The 23,869-nt window shown below is 45.1% G+C and overlaps 1 protein-coding gene across 1 annotated transcript in view; it reads right to left on the minus strand.

Annotated features, from left to right (window-relative positions):
- Positions 1-329: 329 nt before the first annotated feature.
- The window catches only part of FA2H (fatty acid 2-hydroxylase), an 86,489-nt gene continuing 62,949 nt past the window's right edge, over positions 330-23,869 (minus strand). The window contains exons 3-7 of the mRNA XM_020963742.2: positions 10,502-10,644; positions 9,038-9,144; positions 5,456-5,628; positions 4,127-4,379; positions 330-2,904 (exon numbers count right to left, since the gene is read on the minus strand). Of these exons, the coding sequence (XP_020819401.1) occupies positions 2,828-2,904; positions 4,127-4,379; positions 5,456-5,628; positions 9,038-9,144; positions 10,502-10,644 (753 nt within the window). The 3' untranslated portion in view covers positions 330-2,827. The remainder of the gene's footprint in view (positions 2,905-4,126; positions 4,380-5,455; positions 5,629-9,037; positions 9,145-10,501; positions 10,645-23,869) is intronic.

Raw genomic sequence — 23,869 nt, forward strand, 5'->3', positions numbered from 1 at the left:
TGCCCCAATTGTCGTTGTTGTTATTATTATTATTATCATTATTATTATTATTATTATTATTATTATTATTATAGCATTGTACTAACTCTACAAGCTTCATTTTTCATAAAAGCTACAGCAGAGAATTTTGAGTTTAAAACTCTGACAATTTTAAAGGAACTAGATCGAGCAACTGTTTAAATGTGTCAATCACAGACTGGCTTAATTTCGGGGGGGGGCCATGAACTTGTTTTAAAAAATATTTTGATGACTGTATTTCACCATAATTGGTTGCCTTTGTAATCCTTCGTATTTTATTTTATGCATTTAAGGACCTTATTTTAAGAAGGGGTCCCTCAGTTTCATCAGATTGATTGGCAAAGGGGTCCAGGACACACAAAAAGGTTTAAGAATTCTCTTTTCTATATTGTATTTATTCTCCAATTATCACTTATTTCATCACGAGACTGACAGTGCCATCTTATTAGACTGTTAAGACAGTGGGGGAAAATAGGATTTTCAATTTCCTGCTGAAATCTTTCCATTATGTGGCCCTTTTTTGGAATTTTCCCATTTGGAAGGAGTTTTTTTGGTTGTTATAGTTGTGTGAGGCAATCAGGATTAAGTGACTTGCTCAGGGTCACACAGCCAGTAAGTGTCAAGTGTCTGAGGCCAGATTTGAATTGGAAGGAGTTTTTTCACCAAGTTGCTTCCTTTCCTGTTCTGTCCCAGGTTCTCCCTTTGGTCAGGGGCTGTGATTTCCAAGGTCCACCACAATCAGTGACTTCACTCTACTTGTATCCAGTACTTTATTGCTTACTGTTCTTGTATCTGTGACACCCAATGGCAAGGGGGAGCATTTTTTGGGTGGGCATTTCAAGGGGCTCCAGCTCAGGGTCAAGGTGGGGAACTGTAGTGAAGGCTGCTACCGGAGCATGGCTAGGGAAGGGAAACGCTCGTCTGTCTCCTTCCCCATACCGAGCTCACTTTCTCATTTTTCCCATTTTCACTATGAGAAGTGCTTGCCTGCATCTTTTTCTTCTTCCCCTTCAGGGAAGCCAGATGGATTGGGACAGACACTGCATGAGTCAGCCTGCCAGGGGAGTTCTGTCCCCAACTCACATGCAGCTCTGACAGATAACAATCAAACTTTTGTTGTTGGATTTGATGTTTTTTTGAAGTTTTATTTTTCAAAATAAACAATATTTACATCTTTATTTCACAACTACAGCTCTATAGACTTCTTCAAAAACCTTTAAATATCTCCGTGGTAAACATTAGAAATCACAGATCAGCCCAAACCATGTCTTTTATATTCATTGGATTTTTTTTTTTAACCTTTCAAGACCTAACTGTTTGAGGATGGGAACAGGAAGAAAGCCAAACCCAACAGCAAGAACCAAGTTCCATGGGTCCACACCTGGAATTAGGGAGGCAGCATATGAAGCTCAGACTTGGCCCAGGGCCAAGCTGGGAGAATTTCAGATGGCTTATAAATAAGGCCCGCTTTAAAGCAGTGAGTGGCTCCGTTAGGAGGAACGCAGGGTGCTTCACGTCATGGGCCTGAAGCAGGAGACAGAGGGAGGGCAGCCAGGTTGGGTCGGGGAAAACCGGGAGCTGGGGGAGAAAGGAAGATGAAGGCCCCAAGATGCCAATTCACATGGCCACCCATCTCAGCACACTTGGGGGATGGTAATTGTGGGGAGGAGCTGGGAAGAAGGTGACTGAGGAACGAGGAACACAGAGTGACGGGACTGTTGCCAAACACTAGATTTGTCTGAGACAAGGAAGGATGAGGAAAGAAGGCACCTCGGTCACTTCACTTTCTCAATGGGACTGTGGTAGTGTCTGCCTCCCAGCTGGCCAGGGATCCTCAGAGATGGATTAGGATGAATTCTCATGACAGAGTGTTAGTGATGGAGGGAAAGCGGTGATGTCTTTGGCCAGCCTCCCAGCTCGTGACTACCACCTCTGGACTCTCACTGGACCATTCCCTGCTTCTGAAGAGGTGGGTTCGGGGACTGGAGGCCCAGCCGAAGGGGAGGTATGAGTGGTCCCCAGGCTTTTCCTGAATGCCTGCCAGGCCCTAAGGCCATCAGTCTAAGAGGCACTGTTTGGCTTCATAATTGGCACTTGCAGCCTCAGACCTAGGTACTGAGGGAGTTATCCACAGAAGAACACGGGTAATGAATGAGAACCCTTCATATGCTTCGGGCCTCGTGGCACCATCTCCCAGAAGCTAGAGAGTGGATGGACCAACTTGCCCCTCGACCTAAAGGGTGATGAAAGACATGCTCCAGGAGGAAGGAAGGGAGACGGGAGGAGCCAGAAGCTAATCTGGCCCTTGCAGTGTGGAGGCCACTGCCACGGGCGTCATCAGGACTCTCTTACAAGGCAGCCCTAGGTACTTGAGGCTTTGAAAGGATCTGAGGGCAGTTCCTTGTTCCTTTTCCCATGGGGTCTGTTTCCTTCACTCCTCTCGAGGGTTGTGGCTCTTTGGACTCAGGGCTCTGGACCACTGCCGCAGGACTGAGGCTGCGGCGAGCCTGTGGGGCCGTCAGCATCACAATGAGTCTCGGGTGGGCAGGCTGCCAGGAGGGCATTCCATGGGAAAGGTGGAGGTTCTCAGCTCCTGGGAGTGTGGAGAACATTCTTCGCTTTTCTGGGGTGTGTTAGGAAGGCGTTGGCCCCTTTTATCGCCGGGGAATCACTACCACCTCTCATTGGGTCAGCGAGGCTGACCCACCCAGTGGCCCAGGCATCCTGCAGGGGTCACCAGCTAAAGGGTGAGGGGAGGAAGTGTTAGCCAAGAGGGAGGGAAGGGTGGCACCAGGGGGCTGGGAAAGTGTTACTGCTCCTTCTCCGAGGTCTCTGGAATGAGGGTATCGAAGAGTACATCCCAGATTTTGGAGGAGATGCCAAACCCTAGAGAGGGAGAGAAAGGGCAAAGTCAGAAGAACAGAGAGGTGCTAGACTGGGAGTCAGAACCTGTATTCAAATTCTGTCTCAGGCTCTTACTGTGTGACCCTGGGTTGATCACTTCAGCCTCTCAGCCTCAGTTTCTTTGAATGCAGAAAGTTACATCTTTATTTTCACAAATCTCTAATTACAATTCAGCATTTTCTACAATCGTGAACGTGGGCAACAAAGCAGAGCTGTCTTAAAAGTACGTTACTCTGTCACTCAGAGACATTTTCACAGCACATTAAAGTTATTGTAGAAATCTTGAAATATATAATTCATGCTCATCATGACTTCAAAATTATTGTAGCTATTTATCCCCATTGCTAGATATATTAACAAACCACAAATTAAAAAATATTTTGATGATTGTATTGCAACAGAATTGGTTTCCTTTCTAATCTTATGTATTTTATTTTATGCATTTAAGAACATGATTTTGAAAAAAGAAAACAGTCACAGTTGGCTAAAAATAAATAAGATTTTTAAAAAACCCTTGATTTTGGGGGCAGCTGGGTGGCATAGTGGATAGAGTGCCAGCCCTGGAGTCAAAGAGGACCTTAGTTCAAATCTGACCTCGGATACTTGCTGTGTGACCCTGGGCAAGTCACTTAACTCTGATTGTTCCCAAAAACAAATAAATAAAAACATGATTTTGAGAAGGGGTTTATGGGCTTCACCAGACTGTTGACAAGGAAGGGTCCATGGCATAGAAAAGGTGAAGATGGCATCTATGGTTCCCTTTAGCTCTACAAGCTGTGAGGGATTCTGGAGAAGAGAGTGAGGCTGATGACTTTGCATAGCTCTGCCTTACTCATATCCAATTCACTCTCAAGTTGAAACATCACCCTTATGATGTCATTGACCCTTTTGGAGAACAGAGGACCACCACCACCACCTCCAGATGCTATGAAAGTGAGGCTTGTGGTTGGAGAAAAAGGTCTCAACGAGGGTGGCTCTGAGTAGTCTCCGATCACCTCCTTTTTTCCTTCTCACTTTCTAGGAGACACCTCTCCCAAGCCAACAGCTGTGGTTTAGGATTACTCCCTTCATCGCCTCTGCTGATCACGGGTAGTTTCGTGAGCTAAGAATGGCACTTCTCAGAGGTGGGGGTAGGGATGGTGGTGAGGAGAGAGAGAAGGGAGCGGACGTGTAATTCTCCCCGGTGCCCTTCAGGCCCTTGTACCTGACTTCTGGTGTTCAAAGTGGTGTTTGACATGGTAGGCCTTCATCTTGTACAGGTAGGTGCCCTTGGCTGGCGACCCATAGTGCAGGTAGTAGTGCATCATGTCATAGACAACGTAGCCAAGGAGGCCGCCTGTGAAGATGGTGCCCCCGATGGCCTCAGGGCAGAGCAGGCGGAGTAACGCGTAGGCCATGGCAATCATCAGGGAAGCAGGCAGTGGGGGGAAGACCAGGCGGGAGCCATCGTACGGGGACTAGGAATGGAGAGACAGTATAGTTGTCCCCAGGCCCCGGCTGGAGGGGTAGCTGGCTCTGAGCCCACCCTCCCGGGAGGCCATCCGGCTCAGAGGACAGCTGGCAGCCCTACTGGCAGCAGAATGGGGAAGCAAGGCCTGGGCAGCAGCAGAGAACTACTTAATGCCAAACAGCCATTTGACTACAGGTCAAAAAACCACAGAATCTCAGGACGGGAAGTGACCCCTCCCTGGGCAGGAATCCTCTCTACAATATCCCCGACAGTGGTCAGTGAGCTTCTGCTTGGAGACCTCTAGTGACAAGGAACTCACTACCTCTCCCAGGCATCCCATTCAACTCTTGGACAGTTCTAATGATCAGCAAGTTTACTGAGCTACTCTCTCTACTGAGCTAAAGTCTTCTTCTCATACAACTAGATGGTTGAAGCTCTTGAGGCCGCTCAAGGGTTCATCTGACCTCTCACCCCATTTCCCAAGTCAAGATGGGCCTCAGCAACCTGCGTGGGGATGGTCATCCTTTCAGGGAGGGGACTTTCAGAGTTTAAGGGACTACGTCACATCACCGTCATAGACAGTCTGTGACTAGTGGTGGCCACTTGGGAAGGACGGAAAGATCTCCCTGCCTGAAGACATTTGACTGAGATGTCCTTGATTAGAGGCTCTCCTGAAGGGGCCTTTTGGAGATGGCACATTGTGACTGCTGGTGGCGTGACGTCAATGGGGTCAGGTGCCCTACTAGCTGGCTGCCATATTGGGTTGGATTCACTTATCTATATCACCCGTAGGAATGTAGAAAATAGAGCTCTGGGGAAATGGGCCTTAGTTTTAAGGTGGAAAAGAACAGGCTAGAACATGAGGAAGGCAGACCCGGCCCCAGGGAGCCAAAGGAAAGCTTGAGAATGCTAGGTGAGGAGCAGGAGGACGCCAAAGAGGAATCGTGCCTCCTTCATGATTCTCCTTCAGGCTCTGCCCACCCAGATGACCAATACCTCTGTTCCCCATGCCTGAGCCCTTTCAGGGGAGCCTTTACCCTAGCAGAGAGGAAGGGAAGGGACCTCCTGCCCAGGACCCCTCACCTTGTGATGCTGGCCATGAATGAGGAAGTGGAACATGATGAGGTAAGAGCTGCTAGCAGGTGGCTTCATGTGGAACACAAAGCGGTGAAGGGCGTACTCTATGGCACTCCATGACAATATCCCAATACCAAAGAAAAATGGGAATACGTACTTGGACACAGGGATGGCATACTCTGTATGGAGAGAGAAGGTGGTGAGCTGGGGTCAGGGGAATGGAGGCATTGAGCACATGTGCTGGGCCACATATCATGCCCCCCTGGGGCACCACATAGAGTCAAGGGACCTTGGTGGTCATCTAGTCCAACTGGTATCTGAAGAAGAATCCCCCAGTGTCCCAAGGAGGGGCCACCTGGCCTTCACTACAAGAGCGACGGGAAATCTGCCACCTCCTGAGCAGCCTAGCGCACTTTTTACCAACTCTAACTATTGGGAAAATTTCCCTTAAAAATAGAAATCGGTCTCTTTGCCACTTCCACGCCTTTCTCCTAGTTCTTTTCTCTGGAACCAAGTAAAGCAAGTCTAATCTCACACCCTCTAATCACCACTGGGGCTTTGGGAGTGGACACAGGGAAGGCAAAGCATGAGGGCTAGGGGGATGAGGGAGGCAGGAGTTGTAGAATGGTGGGAAGAGCCCTTGCCCTAACGGGAGTCAGGGAACCTCTCACTCAAGTTCCAGCGCTGCTGTTTCCTAGCTGTGGGACACTGCACAAAGCACTAACCCTCAGTTTGCTCACGTGGGTGACAGTATTTTGTAAACACTCCCGTTAAGCAAACAGAAGCTGAATCGGGACTTGAGACCTGGCTTCGTGGGGGTGAGACTGGCCCAGGCTGGATGAGAGGACAGCCAGCATTTTGGAAGGAGCAGAGTGGCGCTGGAGGATCACTTGTGGGAGATGAGTTAATTCAGTTTAATCCCACAAAGAGTTTATTCAGCACCTACCACTGGGGTGTGGTGGATAGTGCTGGACTGCACAGCTATTGGGGTAATATTCCCCAAGCACAGTTCTGACTGAATCACTCTTTTGCTCACCCTTTCACTTCCAGGATCAAATATAAACTCCCCTGATATTTAAGGCCCTTCCCAACCTTTCTAGGTTTATTAGAGAGGTTATTCTAAAGCTCCCCTTCTCACACTCTCTGGTCCAGCCAAACTGGGTTTCTTGCTATTCCTCACAAATTCCTTTGTGTTTCTTTGCATATATTTGTTCAAGAACATGTGGTCTCCCTACTAGAGAGTAAGCTCCCTGAAGTCAGAGACTGTTTCATTTTTGACCTTATTTTTTTTTTTTTTAGGCAATTGGGGTTAAGTGACTTACCCAGGGTCACACAGCTAGTAAGTGTCAAGTCTGAGGCCGCATTTGAACTCAGGTTCTCCTGACTTCAGGGCCAGTGTTCTCTCCACTGCTCCACCTAGCTGCCCCTCATTTTTGACTTTGTAACCCTGGGCACATTAGAGACACTGAGTACTCACTGGCTGATCTTCCACATATCGATTACTTACGAGGTGCTCCGGGGATATCAAAACTAAAGCAGAAGTCCCTGCCCACCAGAAGCTTCTGTTCTCCTGGAACACAGCAGGGACATAGACAATCCCAGGAGCTGATTTGGGCAGGGAGAGAACACAAGCAAATGGGGACCAGGGAAAGCTTCCCAGAAGGAGCTGCGCTCAAGCTGGGCCTCACTTGATTCTCAAAGATGGTGAAAGGCAGAGCGTGGCAGGCACGGAGGAGGACAGCCTAAGCAAATGCACAGATTCAAGGGATGAAGACGCTGGACGTGGCCAATGTGGGAATTTGTTTTGTTTGATTACACATAATTGTTACAGGGAAAATGAATGCTTGTTAATTGAAAAAAGTTGAATTAAAAAAAAATAACAAGAAAGGTGAGCAAAGATATGTGGGAGTTTACATACTAGCAAGCGCTCCATGAATGAAATGATTTGAATCCCAGCAGCATGCTGGTTTAACCTTTTATCAGGTCCCTAAATGCAAAGTCCCCAGCTTTGGCTAAGCCTTTCATAAGGCATAAAGTCATCTGGGGCCTGAGGCCAAAAAAGTGTCTCTACTGTGGTCCCCGGCCACTTGCAGAAGCCCATTCCTATAGGTCAAGAATCTGCCCGCCCCCTCACCCCAGCATCAGCCCCTGCCCGCCCCTGCTCTGCAGCTGGTACTGAGTGGCATCTTCCGAGCTGAGGCAAGGGAGGCCGGCCAAAGCTTCAACTCCTCTCCCCTGCCTGCCCCCCTGCCCCTCCTCCACGCCAGCCTCCAAGCAGCCCAGCCACTGTCTGCCATTGTTAGGGAGCCCAAGGCAGACAGTAGGCAATTCAGCCATCAGAATTTCTGAGCAACAAGCCCTGTCCTGTCCAGCAGCTATTCAGCGTGGGTCGAGAGTAGCGGCCTTGGCCGCTGGGCCACGGGGGCTCGCAGGCTGCACTTAACCCTTGCGGACTCATCTTTGCATTTTCTCTTCCTCACCTCCTCTTGATATTGTGTATCTATGAACGGAACATGTGGACTGTCCCTCAGTTTCCCCTGACTGACAATGCCTTCTTGACTGGTCTCGCTTCCCTCCAGTCATACTTTCTCTGATGACGTCCTCTGTACTGCTCCTTCTGAGGAAAGTGCAATGTGTCACAGCTTGCTCACACCTGACACAGGCCACTCGACTGCTTTTTGGGTATTCCTCAACTTTGTATACAGCAGGCATTTGATAAATGCTTTCCCTTGGCAAACTGCACCTGGCAGAGTCTGTGAGCAAAGAGCTGCTTGGCATAGGATCCTCAATTTTCCACAATGGAAAAGATGAAGCAAAGAAGAGCCCAGAATTAAAAGATGGGTCATGGCTATAGTTTCCAACTTACGGAGTCAGGCTTCTTTCTTTCACCTCCCCCACCCTCCCAGGCTCCTCATGCCAACTGCTGCTTCCCGGTATGAGCCGCCTGCCCAGAGGAAGCTCCTAAACTGGGGGTGGGGTGGGGGAAAATGCCAGAAGACTCAGACAAACAAAGACAATCGGGTTTCTGTTCTTTGCTTTTGGAGACAGGATGGAGGGTTAGGTATTACCTCCTTAATGAAGCCTTCCCTTGACCCCTCCAGCTGCCCAAACTATCCTGGGTTTGTTTTACGTATTTTCAGAACATGCTACTACGTGTACAATCTCCCACTGGAATGTAAACTTCTCGAGGCCAGGGGCTGTTTGGCATTGTGTGCAGCATACAGGAGGCACTTAATAGATGCTTGTTGAATGATTGATTGGTGTCTAGTGAGATGTCTTATATGTCACCACATTCCAATTCCCAGAGCTTGCTCTAGACCATGTCCCTTACCTTGAAGAGCAGGAGCTCCTTCCTCTGGGTCAAGCAGGCCCCCTATTTTTTTCCTAAGGTTCCCTTACTTGACCGATACTAGCTTTTCTGGGGGAGAGATCCTGGCCAAATCCTTCTGTCTGGGGCATTTCTGCTGATAACCATGGAACACTTAGGGATGTCTCCTCTAGAATGGGCAAGAGAAACTACAGAGGGAAAATCGGACGGCTCCCCTCCCAACACAGAGACAGGCAAAGGAACTTCTGAGGATCTGGTACCTGTGGTGAATGATGTGAAGAGTCGGACGTTGTCCCGAGTGAGGGCGCTGAAGTAGAACCAGCTGAGGTACATCACCAATGGGGACCAGACAGCAAGAACGATGTACCTGTAGGAGGGCCACAGGGGCAAGAAAAAGAAAGGGTCACGTAAGGGGACTTGTGAGGAGGGTTTGGCTTCCCTAGAGATACACCAGGGCGAGAACCGAGGGGATAAGGCGACTCACGGGAAGGCCTGGAGCCAGAGGGGACCAGGCCTGTCCAAAGGCTCTGTGGCCATCTAATGACAGAATAGGGACTAGAGCCTTGTGCCTCGCAGCTGGGAACCCTAAACTAAGAGCATCGATGGTGCCTTTTTGGGACAATGGGGTCAGTGGAAGGCAAGACTGCTCCAATGGGAATGAAAGACTGAAGTGGGGAGTAGGGTGGCCAGAACACACAAGCCCTTACTTCAGGAGACACTCCTGGCCAGTTCCTCTTTCACTGGGCAAAAACATTCCTGCCCCAAGGGTTGTATTGCCTTATTCCCAATTTATGAGATGTGGGCCCATGTGGGTCCCAGGAGGAATTCTGACCACAAAGGCCTTCTGTGAACTCTATACTCTAAAGCTCCATGAGAAAAGAGAGGTTTTCCCTAAGTTTGTCTGCCCATACCCCACCCACCCCCATTCCTCCCAGCACCAAGGGCACTGTTCTACATACAGCCGACGCTTCATAAATGTTTGTAGCTGGAAACCTAGAGATATCTCAGAGAAGTACAGAATGACCATGTCCACTTGGATATAGGGATTCAGCCAGTCAGATTGGGGACGTGGGGACACAGAGGTAAAAGTGGGGGTGGATGGTGGGGGTACTGAGGAAGGTCGGCCTTCAATAAATACCCTCTAAAAGACTCGCACTTGGCACAGAAACCTGACCTTGGTTTCTCTGCTTGAGGGAGAGTGTAGTAAGGCCTCAGCTATGAAGAGGGGCTGGACAGGACAGCAGATTTGCTAAGCATATACTAGAATCTGACTTTCTGATCACTGTTTTTTAAATCATGTTTAAAATCGTGTTGTAGCATCGTAGTTCACAGGGCCATAGATTTAGAGCCCGAAGAGATCTTACTCTTCATTTTACAGATGAGGAAACTGAGGCTCAGAGTGGTTCAGGGGTCACAGAGATAGTATGGGGCACAGCTGAGCTTTGAATCCAGACCCTCAGACTCCAAATCCACTCCCTTTTCCACTGTACCATCAGCACTTTAAATCATGATTAGGATGAAAATTTTCATATATGTAGACAGATATCCCCACACACACAGATCACCTGGGAAAAACCCAGGCTGACCTCAGGGCAACAGCCCTGGGGAAAAGTCTACTAGCTTTTAGGAGCGTCTGACTGATGTCCTCACCTGCCCTTCCTGTCAACAGTAGCTTAATGTTGCAGGGGTGACATCAACCTCTGGAGACTCATGGCAGTACTCACCAGGAAGTCTTGGAGCAGGCCTCTAGGAAATCTGAGTGGAAGAGCCGGAGGGGTCTATCCACAGGTTGGTGCACCCACTCGTCATACTTCTCTCCCAGGTGGCCCACCTGCCACAGCAAGGGCTTTTGCCAGTCAACCAGGTCCTTCAACAGAGAAGAAGATCCATAGTGAGTAGGCCAGCAGAACCAAGTACGGATCGTCAGCACTCTGGGCCAGGAGTTACACTGGCTTCTCTTGCTACAGCCCAGACTCTCTTCTGGCTGCTGAATTGGCAAGGTTAATCATTCACCCATCTACGCATCCATGCACGCATCTATCTATTCATGTAGTCAGCAAGTACTCGCTAAATATTTATATTCATTCATTCAACAAAGTTATTAAGTATCTACTACATTCAAGGCATTGTGCCATGTGCTACCAGATACAAAGAAATCTCTGACTTCAGTAAGCTTACAGTCCACTTGAAGCAGGATACAGCACTTATATGGAGAATAATATAAGCTAGGGAATGAGAGGGCAAAGAAGTAATCCAAAATGATCTATACAGATTTGCAAAGGGAGGGAATACTGTCAGATCAATCTCAAATAGAAACTCATCCCTGCCAGTATCATACTGACTTAGAAAACCACCAATTAACATTATCTATCTCATATTGCATTTTTATTGTTAAATATTTCCCAACAAATTAAAAAATATTTTATTTGTTAAATGTTTCCCAATTATATTTTAATATGATTTCCCCAGGCTAGGAGTATGACACTTCTGTACAAGAGGATTTGGGGAAGATTTCAGGGAATTGGGGGCAGCTGAAATTGAGCCTTGAGAGAAGGATTTTAAAGGGTTAGGAAGTCATATATTAGAAAGTCATATATTCCAGGAGATTGAGTGTTAAATTTAGTGACCAGCTACTTGTTTAGTCTGGCTGGACTTGAATGCTTGAAGAGAAGTAATGGAAAATAAAGTAAAAAAGTAGGTTGGAGCCAATCTGGGCAGAATTTGACATGCCAAGTTAAGGAACTGGTACTTTAGCCTAGCACCATGCTGGCACCATAGGACTCACAGAAGATAAGCCAATGATTATTCTGCATTCCCAGAGTTTATAATTCAGATTGAAAGATGAAGCAGATATAGGTAAGATGGCTAGTCATATGCTATATTCTAGTATTGTCCCTTAAATAGCAAAATGAATGACACAGATAAGGAATCTCTCCTTCCTTTTGGAGGAGAGTTGGGTGAACCGATGGGTGTGGAATGTTGTATATGCTTTCTAAATGTGGTTACTGTTTGGGTTGATTTTGCTTTCTTTTTTTCAACAAAGGAAGGCTAACTAGGTGTGGTAGGGGGTCTCATCCAGAGATAACTATGATATAAAAATAAAAAAAGCATCAAAAAAATATAATATTTTTAAAAAATTAAATCAATAAACCATTAAAGATGAGTGATACAGGCCCTGAGTACTAGAAGCGTACAGAGAATGGGAAGGTCAATCAGGGGCTTGGTCTAAGATGGGTAAAGAGGCCAGGGGAGACAAGAAAAGCATAAGAAAGACCTAGAGTTGGGAATGATGGGAAATATCAAATAGACCAGACTGGCTAGAGCAGAAGGTTGCTACTATTGGGAAACAGTGGGAGATGAGTTTGGATAATAAGGCTGAGGTTAGATTATAGTAGGCCTTGAACGCCAGATTCCAAAGTGAGGAATTTGGACTTTATCTTATAGGCAAAGGGTTCTTACTGCTTATATAAGGAGTAAGTGCAACGTATCGAAAAGAGCACTAGTCTTCAATGCAAACAGACCTTGGTTCGAGCCTGCCTTGGCCACTTACCAATCTCAGATACTTCCTAGCTGTGTGACCTTGGGCAAGTCAATTAACCCTGTTTGCCTCAGTTTCCTCATCTGTATCTTTGCAAAGAAAACCCCAAATGGGGTCACAAAGAGTTAGATGTGACTGAAAAACGACTGAACAACAGAACAGAACATCAGGCATACCACATTGGGTCAACCATATCTACTGTTCACAGTTGAGCGTTCTGTTTCTGATGGGGGCTCCCTGAACAGTGCTACGAAGAAGGACTGGATGTCCTTACAGAATCACACAATGTCAAAGGGACCCCAGAGAGCATTTTGTCCAACGGCCTTAAGTTACAGATTAGGAAACCTGGACCCAGAGAGGAACAAGGGGGCTTGATCCAGGGTTATGTGATTTGTCACAGAGAAGCAGCAGGCTGGGATTCAAATCCCCCCCATCTCACTTTTAATCCGGGTTCTCTCTTCTAGGAAGTAAGCAGTGGTTGAATGTGGCATTTACATCAAGTCTCATCTGCTTCTCTTCTCCCTGGTCCCAATTTGTCAAAGACGCCTCCTTACCCCTATCACTTCTGCCCTTCTCCCAACAAGTCCAGTGGCCCCTCCCTTGAGTCCCACGGGCATAGGGGGGCACAGCTCTGAACCACAGCTTCCCAACCCCTTCCTCAACAACCCAAACTTCTTGACTTTCCCTCCTAGAAATGCTTCTGGCTCTCCAGACTCCTCCAGGTTCCACGTCACTCTGGAACATCTCTGTCATGCTGGTCCCCTTCTCCCACTGGTGAAGTTCTTCTGGGGCTTCCATTTTTGACAAAGGTCCAAGCCAGCCATGCTTCATTCCTCTTTCTGTTGTACAGCTAGCTGATTTTAAGGATTTTACCACCATGCCCATTCCACCCAGATGCCTCCTCTTTCCCCAGCTTTTCAGTTCCCTTTTACAGGTTGTCTTTCCTCTTTAGAATATAAGCTCCCTGAGGGCAGGGACTGTCTTTTTTTTTTTTAATTGCTTATATTTGTATTCCAAGCACAGAACCTGTTACACTTCTAACCATTTAATAAATACGTGTTGCCTGCCTGCCTTCCAAGATTAGGGCAATCTTCCCAACATTACAGTTTTCCATACTATTATGCCAGCCATACTAGACATGATTCCTCTTTATGGGCTACAAGTCCTTCCCAAATTGGATTATCAGCTCTTCCCTGATCTTGTTCTGTGCTTGGATTCAAGTCCCCTTATGTCTAAAATCACCCCCTTGTCATCTTCCATCTCTAGAAATTCTTCTCTTCTTTCAATGCAGTTTAGATTATACCTCTTTAGCGACGGCGTAGTGCTGTGGTAAAATTCCAGGTGCAGGCCTACTGGACAAAAAGACTAGAAAAGTGGGAGTAGCAACTTCCAGACTGGACAGGTAGTGGAGAGCTACAACAGTCATATGGGAAGGAGGCACTGACTGATACAAAGAAAATCCAGAAGAGACTGTTTCTATCTAGCTCTTACTTTACTAAAGAGGCAGCATGGCATAAGAGGAAGAACTTTGGATATGGAGTCAGAGGACTTGGCAATGCTACTTACTATGGGTGTGATGTTGGGCAGGTCATTTTCACACTTAGTCTTCAGTCAAAAGAATTTGGACTACCTAATTACCAAAGTCTCCTGCAGCTCCAAATCCCATGATCTTAACTCTCCAATTAGCATGTAAAGGCAAGGACTACGTATCATGCCTCACAGTATGCGGCAGGCTTCAATGAATATTTGTTGCTGGTCTGCTTGACAAGGAAACATTTGGGTTTTCTTGGTGACCTGTTTGTTCTGTTATTCCTCTACCTAGTGGTAGCTCTTTGAGGTAGACTTCAGTCCATGCCGCTATCCATAACCGGTACTCACACTGTGCCCAGTTATCCAACTGAATTATTATGATTTTTTTTCTCTGGGGCCCAAAGTATTATTGATGATAATTTAAATAAAATAAACGTGTATTGTGGTTTATTGTGCTTCTTCCCCTCACTGGGAGTCTGACCGCTAACGGTAGCCACTGTCATATCCCTAGGAGTTCACAGAAGGCAAGAATCTATTCAAGAGGACAGGAATGTTTATGCAGGTGGGGATTGCTTTTTCTCCCCCTTTGCTCGGGAAGAGAGAATTTAGTTTAGTGTGTGGGGCCCCTGGAGGTGTTAGGATTAGACCAGGGAGAACAAACAACAATAACAACACCACCACAACAATCATAACAACAACAATCGTTGGCCATGCAGGCTGTTTGCAAAGGGTTCCATAAGAGAGTTTAATTTTTCTTTCATTTTTTCTCTACTTAACAAGTTATGTGGTCACATGCTGTTATGTGCTTTTGGCTTGTAAAGGCAGGACACTATTTCAGAGAGAAGAGAGATTCCAGAAGTGGGCTGGGGATGGAACCATAGACTTCCTATTTACAACTGCCTTTACCAAATACAATGTTTTATATTATCCTTCCTATCCTTCTATTTCATACTATCCTTCTAGACAATGTAGGTTTTAAACTACTTAGACACTTGGAGTTCTTAGAGAGGAAGACTCTCTCAACCATGTGCCAGAGAAACTCCAACAAGATAACTTGGCTGGTGGCTTAAGTGGAGTGCTACAAGGTGAATAACTCAGATATTATTTCCCCTTGCTGGATAGTTAATATAGTAACACACTGCCTTTCTGTAAGCTTAAGGAAGGCAGCTTAGGCACTAGTTTGGACTGGTTACATGAAATGCCCTGAGTGTTACAGTGTATACAGAAAGCATCCCACATAGGACATACAAGGTTCTTACATATGAGGCTATTCATTTATGAAATTTTGATTTGTTTCTAAGATGTTTGTTTTTTTGATACACAGGATTCACAACTAGTGCTGCTTACTCTGGATTTCTTTTCTCCCGTATTTACACGTTTGTAACTGAATTTTATTTTGGGAGTTTTTGCTTTTTTTTCTGGCAATTTTTTTTTTCTGATTCTAAATTTGAAAATTTTCTTATTTATCCACAGGGAATTATTTAGTTCGAGTTCAGGTTTTGATTTGTATTTTTTTCCTCTGTGGAATTTTCCCCTTTATTGTATTTCAGGAGGCAGCTAGGTGGCACAGTGGATAGAGTGCTTGGTCTGGAGTCAGGAAGACTCGTTTTCTTGTGTTCAAATCTGAACTCAGATACTTACTAGCTATGTGATCCTGGGCAAGTAACTTCACCATGTTTGCCTCAGTTTCCTCATCCGTAAAGTTAGGTGGAGAAGAAAATGGCAAACCATTCCAGTATCTTTGCCAAGAAAACCCCAAATGGAGCCACAGAGAGTCGGACATGACTGAAAATGACTGAACAACAACATTGTATTTCATAGGATTCCAGAATTGTGCTTGTGAATGTTATCGATAATTCATGCATCACACCTATAGTACTACACTGCTAGTAATGAATTCAGCTTTTAGTTGTGTGCTGCTGATAACATCTTTGCTTATCTTCTCATGATACTGACTTCCTGAATATTGTTTGCCTTTCATACCCAAACTGTTGTGTATACCATGGAGTTACCATTGTTTTCATTTGCATAATAAAATTTTAATTAAATTCTGAGAAAAATAGAGGCCAAAATTTTGGGGAAATGGTGTGAATTAATGGAGAGAAAAACATGAAGAAGTCTTCTAATCTTTGTAGTATATTCTGGGCATAACACAATAAAGACATCTATCCATCCCCAGAGAAAGAACTGTTGGCGTCTAAATACAGACTGAGACATACTTCTTTTACTCTCTTTATTTTTCTTGAGTTTCTTTGTCTATTTTCTTTCATAATGTGACTATTATAGAAATGTTTTGCATGACTACACGTGTATAACCTATATTGAATTACCTGCCTTCTCAATGGTGGGGGGGAAGGGGGTGGTGAGGGAGGAAGGGAGAGAATTTAGAACTCAAAGCTTTAAAAAGGAATGTTAAAAATTATTTTCACACATAACTGGGGAAAAATAAAATACTACATTTTTTAAAAAAGACATCAAAACATTGAGGAGATCTATAACAAACTTGGAGAGACATATGAGTCATCAATAATAAGTTTAAGGGCAGCTAGGTGGTTCAGTGGATAGAGCTCTGGCCTTGGAGTCAGGAGGACCTGAGTTCAAATCTGGCCTCAGACACTTGACACTTACTAGCTGTGTGACCCTGGGCAAGTCACTTAACCCTAAGTGCCTCACCAAAAAGCAAAAAAAAAAAAAGTTCAGATTGGGAACTCCTCCCTTTTTGGTCTATTTCTTATGAATTATTATTGATCCTTCAAAAATCTTTGATACAGTAACAGTACCTGGAAATTAATCACTATACCTCTCTGTGAAGGGTAGGCGCTGATGAAAAAAGTAGAAGATATAATGGGCAGACAATGTCTACCCAGAGAATGTAGACAAACCGAAAAACACAATTAAGTGGGGAAAAAGATGATCCTCCTACAAATAGGGAGTCTTACAAACTTCTGCATCACAGGAAAATTAATCATAGCTCAAGTTGTGGCTCTCCTCAGGAAAGGATCCTATATCCTCTGGGGAAAGATTCAGTGTAGGTTTGGGCAGGTCATTCTACCAACAGACTTCTAGAACAGGCAAGGTCTTGAGTCAGACAAGGCAGGTGAGTCTGCTGTTCTTCAAATAAGACATTTCAGCTCTCAGCTCTGGGTATTTTCTCTGTCTATCCCCCACGCCAGGAACGCTGTCCTTCCTCATCTCTGCCTCGTAGCTTCTCTGGCTTCCTTCAAATGCCAGCTAAAATCCTACTTTCTACAGGAAGCCTTTCCCCAAGCCCTCTGAATTCTAATGCCTTCCCCCTGTTAATTACATCCTGTTTTTCCTGTATATAGCTTGTTTATATGTATTAGGTTTGCTTGTTGTCTCCCCCTTAGAGTGTGAGCTCTCAGGACTCTCTTTTGCCCCTTTTTGTATCTCTAGTGCTTAGCACAGTGCCTGGCACATAATAGGCACTTGATAAATGTTTACTGGCCGACAGGTAACTTGCTAGAAAGAATTTGAGGGCTAGCTTTCATATTTGACCAGAGCCTGAAGAATGCAAATTTTGATATCCCTTGATGGCAATGTCTGTGAAGAAAGGACACCTTGTTAGTAGCTAGTCCCTGCATTAGGCATGCAAGTTTCCAGATAAATACAATTAAGCAAATAGGCAAGGGACCCATTCACTTTGTGGCATAGGTAATGCCTCTATTCCAGAGGATGGTAGAAAGAGGAAGAGTACAATTGCAAGAAGTAGACAAGGCCAGAGTGGTGCAAGTGGATAAAGGTCCACCACCACCACACCAATAATAACAATGATAAGCAGCATTTATGCAGCATTCTAAGGTTTACAAAATGTGTCACAAATCTTATCTCATTTGGATCTCACAATAGGTTTTGGAGGCAAATGCTAACATTATCCCCATTTTACAGATATGGCAACTGAGGCAGAGAGCAGTTAAATGACTTGCCTGGGTCACACAGCTAGTAAGTGTTTGTAAGAACCAAAGAGGTGACAGCAGTTCTAGTGACTATGGAAGAAAAGAAGTGAAATTAATGATCAGGTGCTATTAGGAGTAAAAACAAATATGAAAGTTTTGAGGAAGAGGACAAAATAAGAGTTTATAACTTCAACTGGTTCCAATACATTGTCTCATGTATTCATTCACCACAGCATTAAAAGCAAGTGACTTCCATTAGTCACCTAGACTTGAATATGCAAATCTATAGAACACTTGCTGAAACACGGAACTGTAGATAGAACCATTTTGCTTGGGAAGATAAAAGATCAGAGGATTAGAGTTCACAACAGTCTGAGGAGAGGACGTCACCAGCTGAGTATGGCTGAAGAGGAAGACCTTCCTTCTGTTACACCGCTGGTCTACATAGCCATTCATATGTTGGATGCATTCAAGAGGCAAACACTGAATTGGGCTGGCAGAAACTGCTATCTGCTATGCGGCCTCTGGCCTCTAGCTAAGAAGGTGAGGACCAGGGATAGAATAATCCCTGACCCTAAAAAACAGTAAACCCAACTTCACCATCAGTTGCTTTTGGCCCAAACCATCCAGATATATAGGACCCTGTAGTGAAGTGATGGTGGAAATTGAAAATGGGCAGTGTTTTGCTGGGCTGGCAATGAATTCCAAGGTTTTGGTCATATTAAGAGTTACCTTTGAGTAGCTCAGTCCATGAAACAGCTAACACTTGGTGGACTGAATGATAAAATGATTCATACTTGGGACAAATCAGAGTGAGCCCAAAGTTTACTGAGGAAGTTGGTGTGATGAGGAAGGTGGCCAATGTTGCTCTGTTATATTTAGACCCAGTGACCATCTCTGGAGTGCTACAATTGACATTATTAAAGATATTAGCAGTTTACTGCAAGCAACAAGCTGAGAATTGATACCTGAACAGTTTGACCATCCATATAACCTGTGCAGAAGCTTACAGGAGGATAGAAGTAAATGGTGGCAGAGAATACCACAAGAGTCTTGGGTCACCCAATCTGGCCCGAGGAGTTTGACTTTGGCGACTCTCCAGTACTGGAAAATTGGACAGATCAGTTGAGAGAGAAATTCAGGAGGACAGGTGCTTTCTCTCTGCAAGGATGTGATAGAATGAAATGTGCCTGAGAAGCTACTCACAGAATCTATCCAACTGATTACCAGACTTTTTTGAGAGCAATTCATTTTTTTGGAGATTCATTTTGATAGATCCATCTGTGATAGAATCTATCCAAAAGGACTATTGGTCTATGTTATCATAAAACAGTCCCAACAATCCATATATATTACCTATAGTAGTAGTATGGAAGAAGAAATGGGAAATACAAATTTGTGTTCACTAACAGATGGTGAACAAGGGAGCTGAAGTGGACAGGATAGAATGCCAAGAATTCAAGATGTCCTAGGTTTTCTGTTAGGCTCATCCGGAGAGCCTCAGTGTTGAATTTATAGAGTAGATACTATCAGCTTCCTATGACAGAGGAAGACAGCTTTCATTGTCCAGATTTTACCAGTCTGAGTACATGTCCCAAATAAATTTTTTTTTTGGCTAAGCAATGGGGTTAAGTGACCTGCCCAGGGTCACACAGATAGTAAGTGTCAAGTGTCTGAGGAAGAGTTTGAACTTGGGTCCTCCTGACTCCAGGGCCAGTGCTCCATCACTGTACCACCTAGCTGCCCCAGTCCCAAATAATATTAAGGCAGCTTGTCACTTTTCAGCAGCTGATGGGGTTTGAGATCCAGATGACCTCATTATCTTTGGAAGTGCCAGACCATCTGGAAGATGCTGGTCTGAACGACAAGGACCAACTTGGCAGGGCATCTGTTGAGCACTGACCTAGGAAAGACAGAAGCACTTCCATTTGGTCACCTCCAAAGGACCTTTCAGACCTAAGGACCTTTTGTTTTTTTTAGGTAGTCATTACCTTCAAAGTGTCAAGAGCTAGATAACTAGGTGGCCTGGAGTCAGGAAGACCTGAGTTCAAATCCAGCTGCTTACACTTACTAGCTGTGTGACCCTGGGCAAGTCATTTAACTGCTGCCTGCCTCAGTTTCCTCCTCTGTAAAATGAGGATAACAGCACCTCCCTCTCAGGGTTGCTGTGAGCATAAAATGTGATAACATTTGTAAAGCACCTTGCAAACCTTAAAGTGCTATATAAATGCTAGATACGACTATTATGATTTAAGCTGTTACTGTGAAACCACTGCATCGTCTCATGTGTAGATTTACGATTAATTAGAACCAGAAGCAAAAAGGCAAGACAGGTTAATTTGTGCTGAAACAGCTGAAATAATTTCAAGAACGTTGGACTGACAAACATGAACTAACTATTTAAAGTCTGGTCAGCTGCCTCACACATTCACCAGGGCTGGCCTACACAGAGCCACAAAAGTCCTTTGTCCTGCCTATGGGCGCTAGCCTGGAAGGTCTGGGGGTAGCCTGTGCCAGAGAGCAATGGTCATCAGAGATGGGGTGCATTTGTCACTGATGCCATCACCGTCACATACACAACCATGCACAACCTGGAATAACTAGCTTTGAAATGTGCCATCACCAAGAAGTTCAAAGGCTATGTGTGCACTTGGCTAAATTTCAGTTACAAGTATATCTATGCCATCACAATGTGTGCACAGGATGGATTTGTCCTACGTGTCAGACCTCTAAACGCTGAAGCAGGCTGTGAAGGCAGACTTTGGATTGTACTCTATTTACTGCATACAGTGCTAATGTGGTTGTAATACAAATGGTCCCTGGGATGTTGGGATAATCATTCTAGATGGTAATGTTTATTACAAATGATGTCTGTTTGTAGGTGTTAAAGTTATTGCCTTTAGGATCAAATATCAATTTCTCTGCTTGGCGTTTAAACCTAACCTTGACAACCTGGCTCTGACTTATGCTCTTATCTACGTTTGCCCTTCCCTCATACTCTATAGTCAAACTACCACTGGCCTTTTTGCGGTTCTTCACACACAACACTCTCCTATATCTTTGTTCTCTTGCACTAGCTGTACCCCATGTCTGGAATACACTCTTCCTCATTTCCACCAATACCAACTGCCCACCTATGGCCATGGACAGGCAGCTAAGCCCTAGAGCCAGGGGAATAGAAGTACTCTGAGACATTGCCACCCTTCACCTCCCATCCCCATCTGCTTCCAAGCCAGTCCACCACGGACAGACATCATCAAGGGAAACAACCCTTCTGGAAATCCAGTCTGGCAACTGGCATGGCAGGTGCTCCAACCCTTTCCTCCTTAGCAACTACTGAAAACCCAGAAGAGAACATTCTCACTGCCAAAGTCCTGGGCACCATTAAATCATTTAGTATCAGAAATGGATATGTTTGTTTTTATCAATAGCACTAAAGAAGATGAATTACCATCTGTTTTGCAGCTGTACCCTAAGGATCACTATTCCATTTGACTAGTGGCTGAATCTCCTATGAGATGTTTCTCTCCATTAGAATGTAAGCTCCCTAAGGGTAGGGACCATCTTGATTTTCTCTTTGTATCCTTAGTACTTAACACAGAGCTTGGCACATGGTAAGTGCCTAAGAAATGCTTTTTAAAAATTCATTCATTCCAAAGCCACATGGTTACTTAGTTTCAGAGGCAAGGTTAGAACTCATTTTCTGACTCCTAATTGAAAGCCCCACTTTGCTTCTCTGCTCATTACTTATATCTCCTAGCTTAGTATGGATCAATTTATCTGACCCTTTGCAATGTGGTGGCTAGCCAGCTAATTCCAGTGGAGCAAATTTCAGTGGTGGAAGTGGGGTAGCAAGGATGAAGACACGAAGGTCCCTGGGACTGATGGGTCAGGCTGAAGAAAAGCAGAAGGTGCATTAGAAAATCTTTGTTTGTGAAGGCCCGTTAACAACTCTCCTACTTAATAAAGTGCTAGAAATGCTGGTGATAGTAAGATAAGAAAAAGGAATTGAGGGCATAAGTACAGGAAAAGAGAAGACAAATGATCACTTTTTACAGATGACATGATGATGTACTTAGTGAGCCCTAGAGTGCCAACCTAAACTAACTGAAATAATAACTTCAACAAAGTTGCAGAATATAAGATAGATTTACATAAATCATAAACATTCCTATATATAACCAACAAAACCCATCAAGAAGGACTAGAAAGATAAATTCCATTCAAAATAACTATAGAAATTATAAAATACTTGGGAGTATATCTTCTGAGATTCACCCAGGGACTATACGAATTTAACTGTGAAACACTCTTTGCAAAAACACAGACCTAGATAATGAGGAAAAAAAAATTGTTCATGGATAGGTCAGGCCAAAATAATAAAAATGATAATCCTATCTAAATTAATTTATTTAGTCAGTGCTATACCAATCAAACTTCCAGAAGAATAAGAGGACAGAATGCTGCATACATTGTAGATGAAATAATTGGTTTTGCTTAATTGGTTTACTTTATCACAGCAGAGGGGGTTCAGTGTCGTGGGCTGGGGGGAGGGAAGAAATTTGAACGTAAAGACAATAGGCATCAATAAAACACAATTTAAAACAAAACATATTTTGCTTACTTCACAATCTTCCCAAGGGCTGCCTGTGTCTTATGACTTTCCTATTAAAGCTCCCCTCTTCCTCAGGCTGAGGTGGCATCTCCTGGTGCCTGCTTCTTCCTACCCAGTGAATTTAGGAGTCTATATAAGCCTGCATGTACGGAGATCTCTGGTTCTCTTCAACATGGGGGTGGGAAGGGGAAGGAGAACAAGAAATTGAGTGTCTCATGGGAGTTTTCCTCCCCAGATTCCTCAAGAAACTTCATCCAGGCAGTTCAGCTCAGCCCAACTCAGGGAAGAAGGGCCCCAGGTAATATAGCAACTTGAGACAATGCTGAAAGAGAGTTGAAATGCTGAAGAAAGTTCCTCCCTCCAGTTATCTAGGTGACACTCCCCTTGGCATCTGAAATCTGCCCAGGCAGCATTGTGAGCTCCAGGTCACACATTTAGGTAGTGTCTTTTTCAGGGCAAAGGGACCTAGACACGTGGACTAGGCAAGCTGGCAGGGAAATAGAGCCAGGTCAATGTTGCTTTGACCCAAGCTCCTTCTTCAACCAGTCTATCTCCCTCTGTCACTCCTACCCCTCACCCACTTTTTTCATATCCCACATGGGCTCCAAAGGGGAGAGGTGAAGAGAGGGGGGCAGAAGGAGCTATGTCAAGAATGTGGCTCCCAGCCGAAGTTAGGGCACTGGGGGGAAAGGGCCACTGAGAGTGGGCAGGACAGGAACAACAGTCAACAGCCGGAAGGGCATTGCTAGGAAGCCAAGAGGGGGAGGGAGGGAGGCAAGGGTCAGAAAAAAGGAGAAAGGCAGGACACGGAGACTCTCAACTTGCAGGTTTTCCTCCCAACGCTCCTCCTCCACTTCCCAAGTTCCCATGTGTCACTGGCATCAAACAAGAAGCCTTCAAAGCTCCCACAGAGTCACTTGCTGCCTGGGAGACCCCAGGTTGTGAGGATGAGGGAGGAGATGAAACTTCTCCCTTGACAGCTGATGCTACTGCAGAATGAGTCAGAGCTAGAAGAGCCAATCGTTCTAGCAAACTCAAATCTGAAACACGAGAAACTATCCTGTCTTTTGGACACAGGAGGAAGGCTGGGAGAGACAGCGGAGGAAGGGTAGGGAAGAAAAGAAGGGCTAGTACTGGAAACAGAATAGTCCATCCGTTCAGAGATATTTATTAAGCACTTACTAAGTGCTGGGGATACAAAGAAAAGAAAAAACTACCTCCCTGTCCTCAGGGAGCTCACATTCCAATGGGGAGACAACCAGTAAAAACCAACTAAGAACATATAAGATCTGTAAAGAATCGACGGAAGGTAGTTTCAGAGGGAAGGCAATAGCAGTAGGGGCTGGGGAGTGGGGAGAGTGGGGATCTGAGCAGAGTTTGGGGGAAAGCCAGAGATTCTAGGAGGCAGAGGTGAGGAGAGAGGGCACTCCAGGCAAGGGGGACAGCCAGGGGAAAAGCATAACCCCCAAAGTGGAGACTTTCTTTGCAGCTGGGC

Source organism: Phascolarctos cinereus, unplaced genomic scaffold, assembly GCF_003287225.1.
Source record: "Phascolarctos cinereus isolate Bilbo 61053 unplaced genomic scaffold, phaCin_HiC Scaffold_2;HRSCAF=192, whole genome shotgun sequence".
NCBI classification, from domain to species: domain Eukaryota; kingdom Metazoa; phylum Chordata; class Mammalia; order Diprotodontia; family Phascolarctidae; genus Phascolarctos; species Phascolarctos cinereus.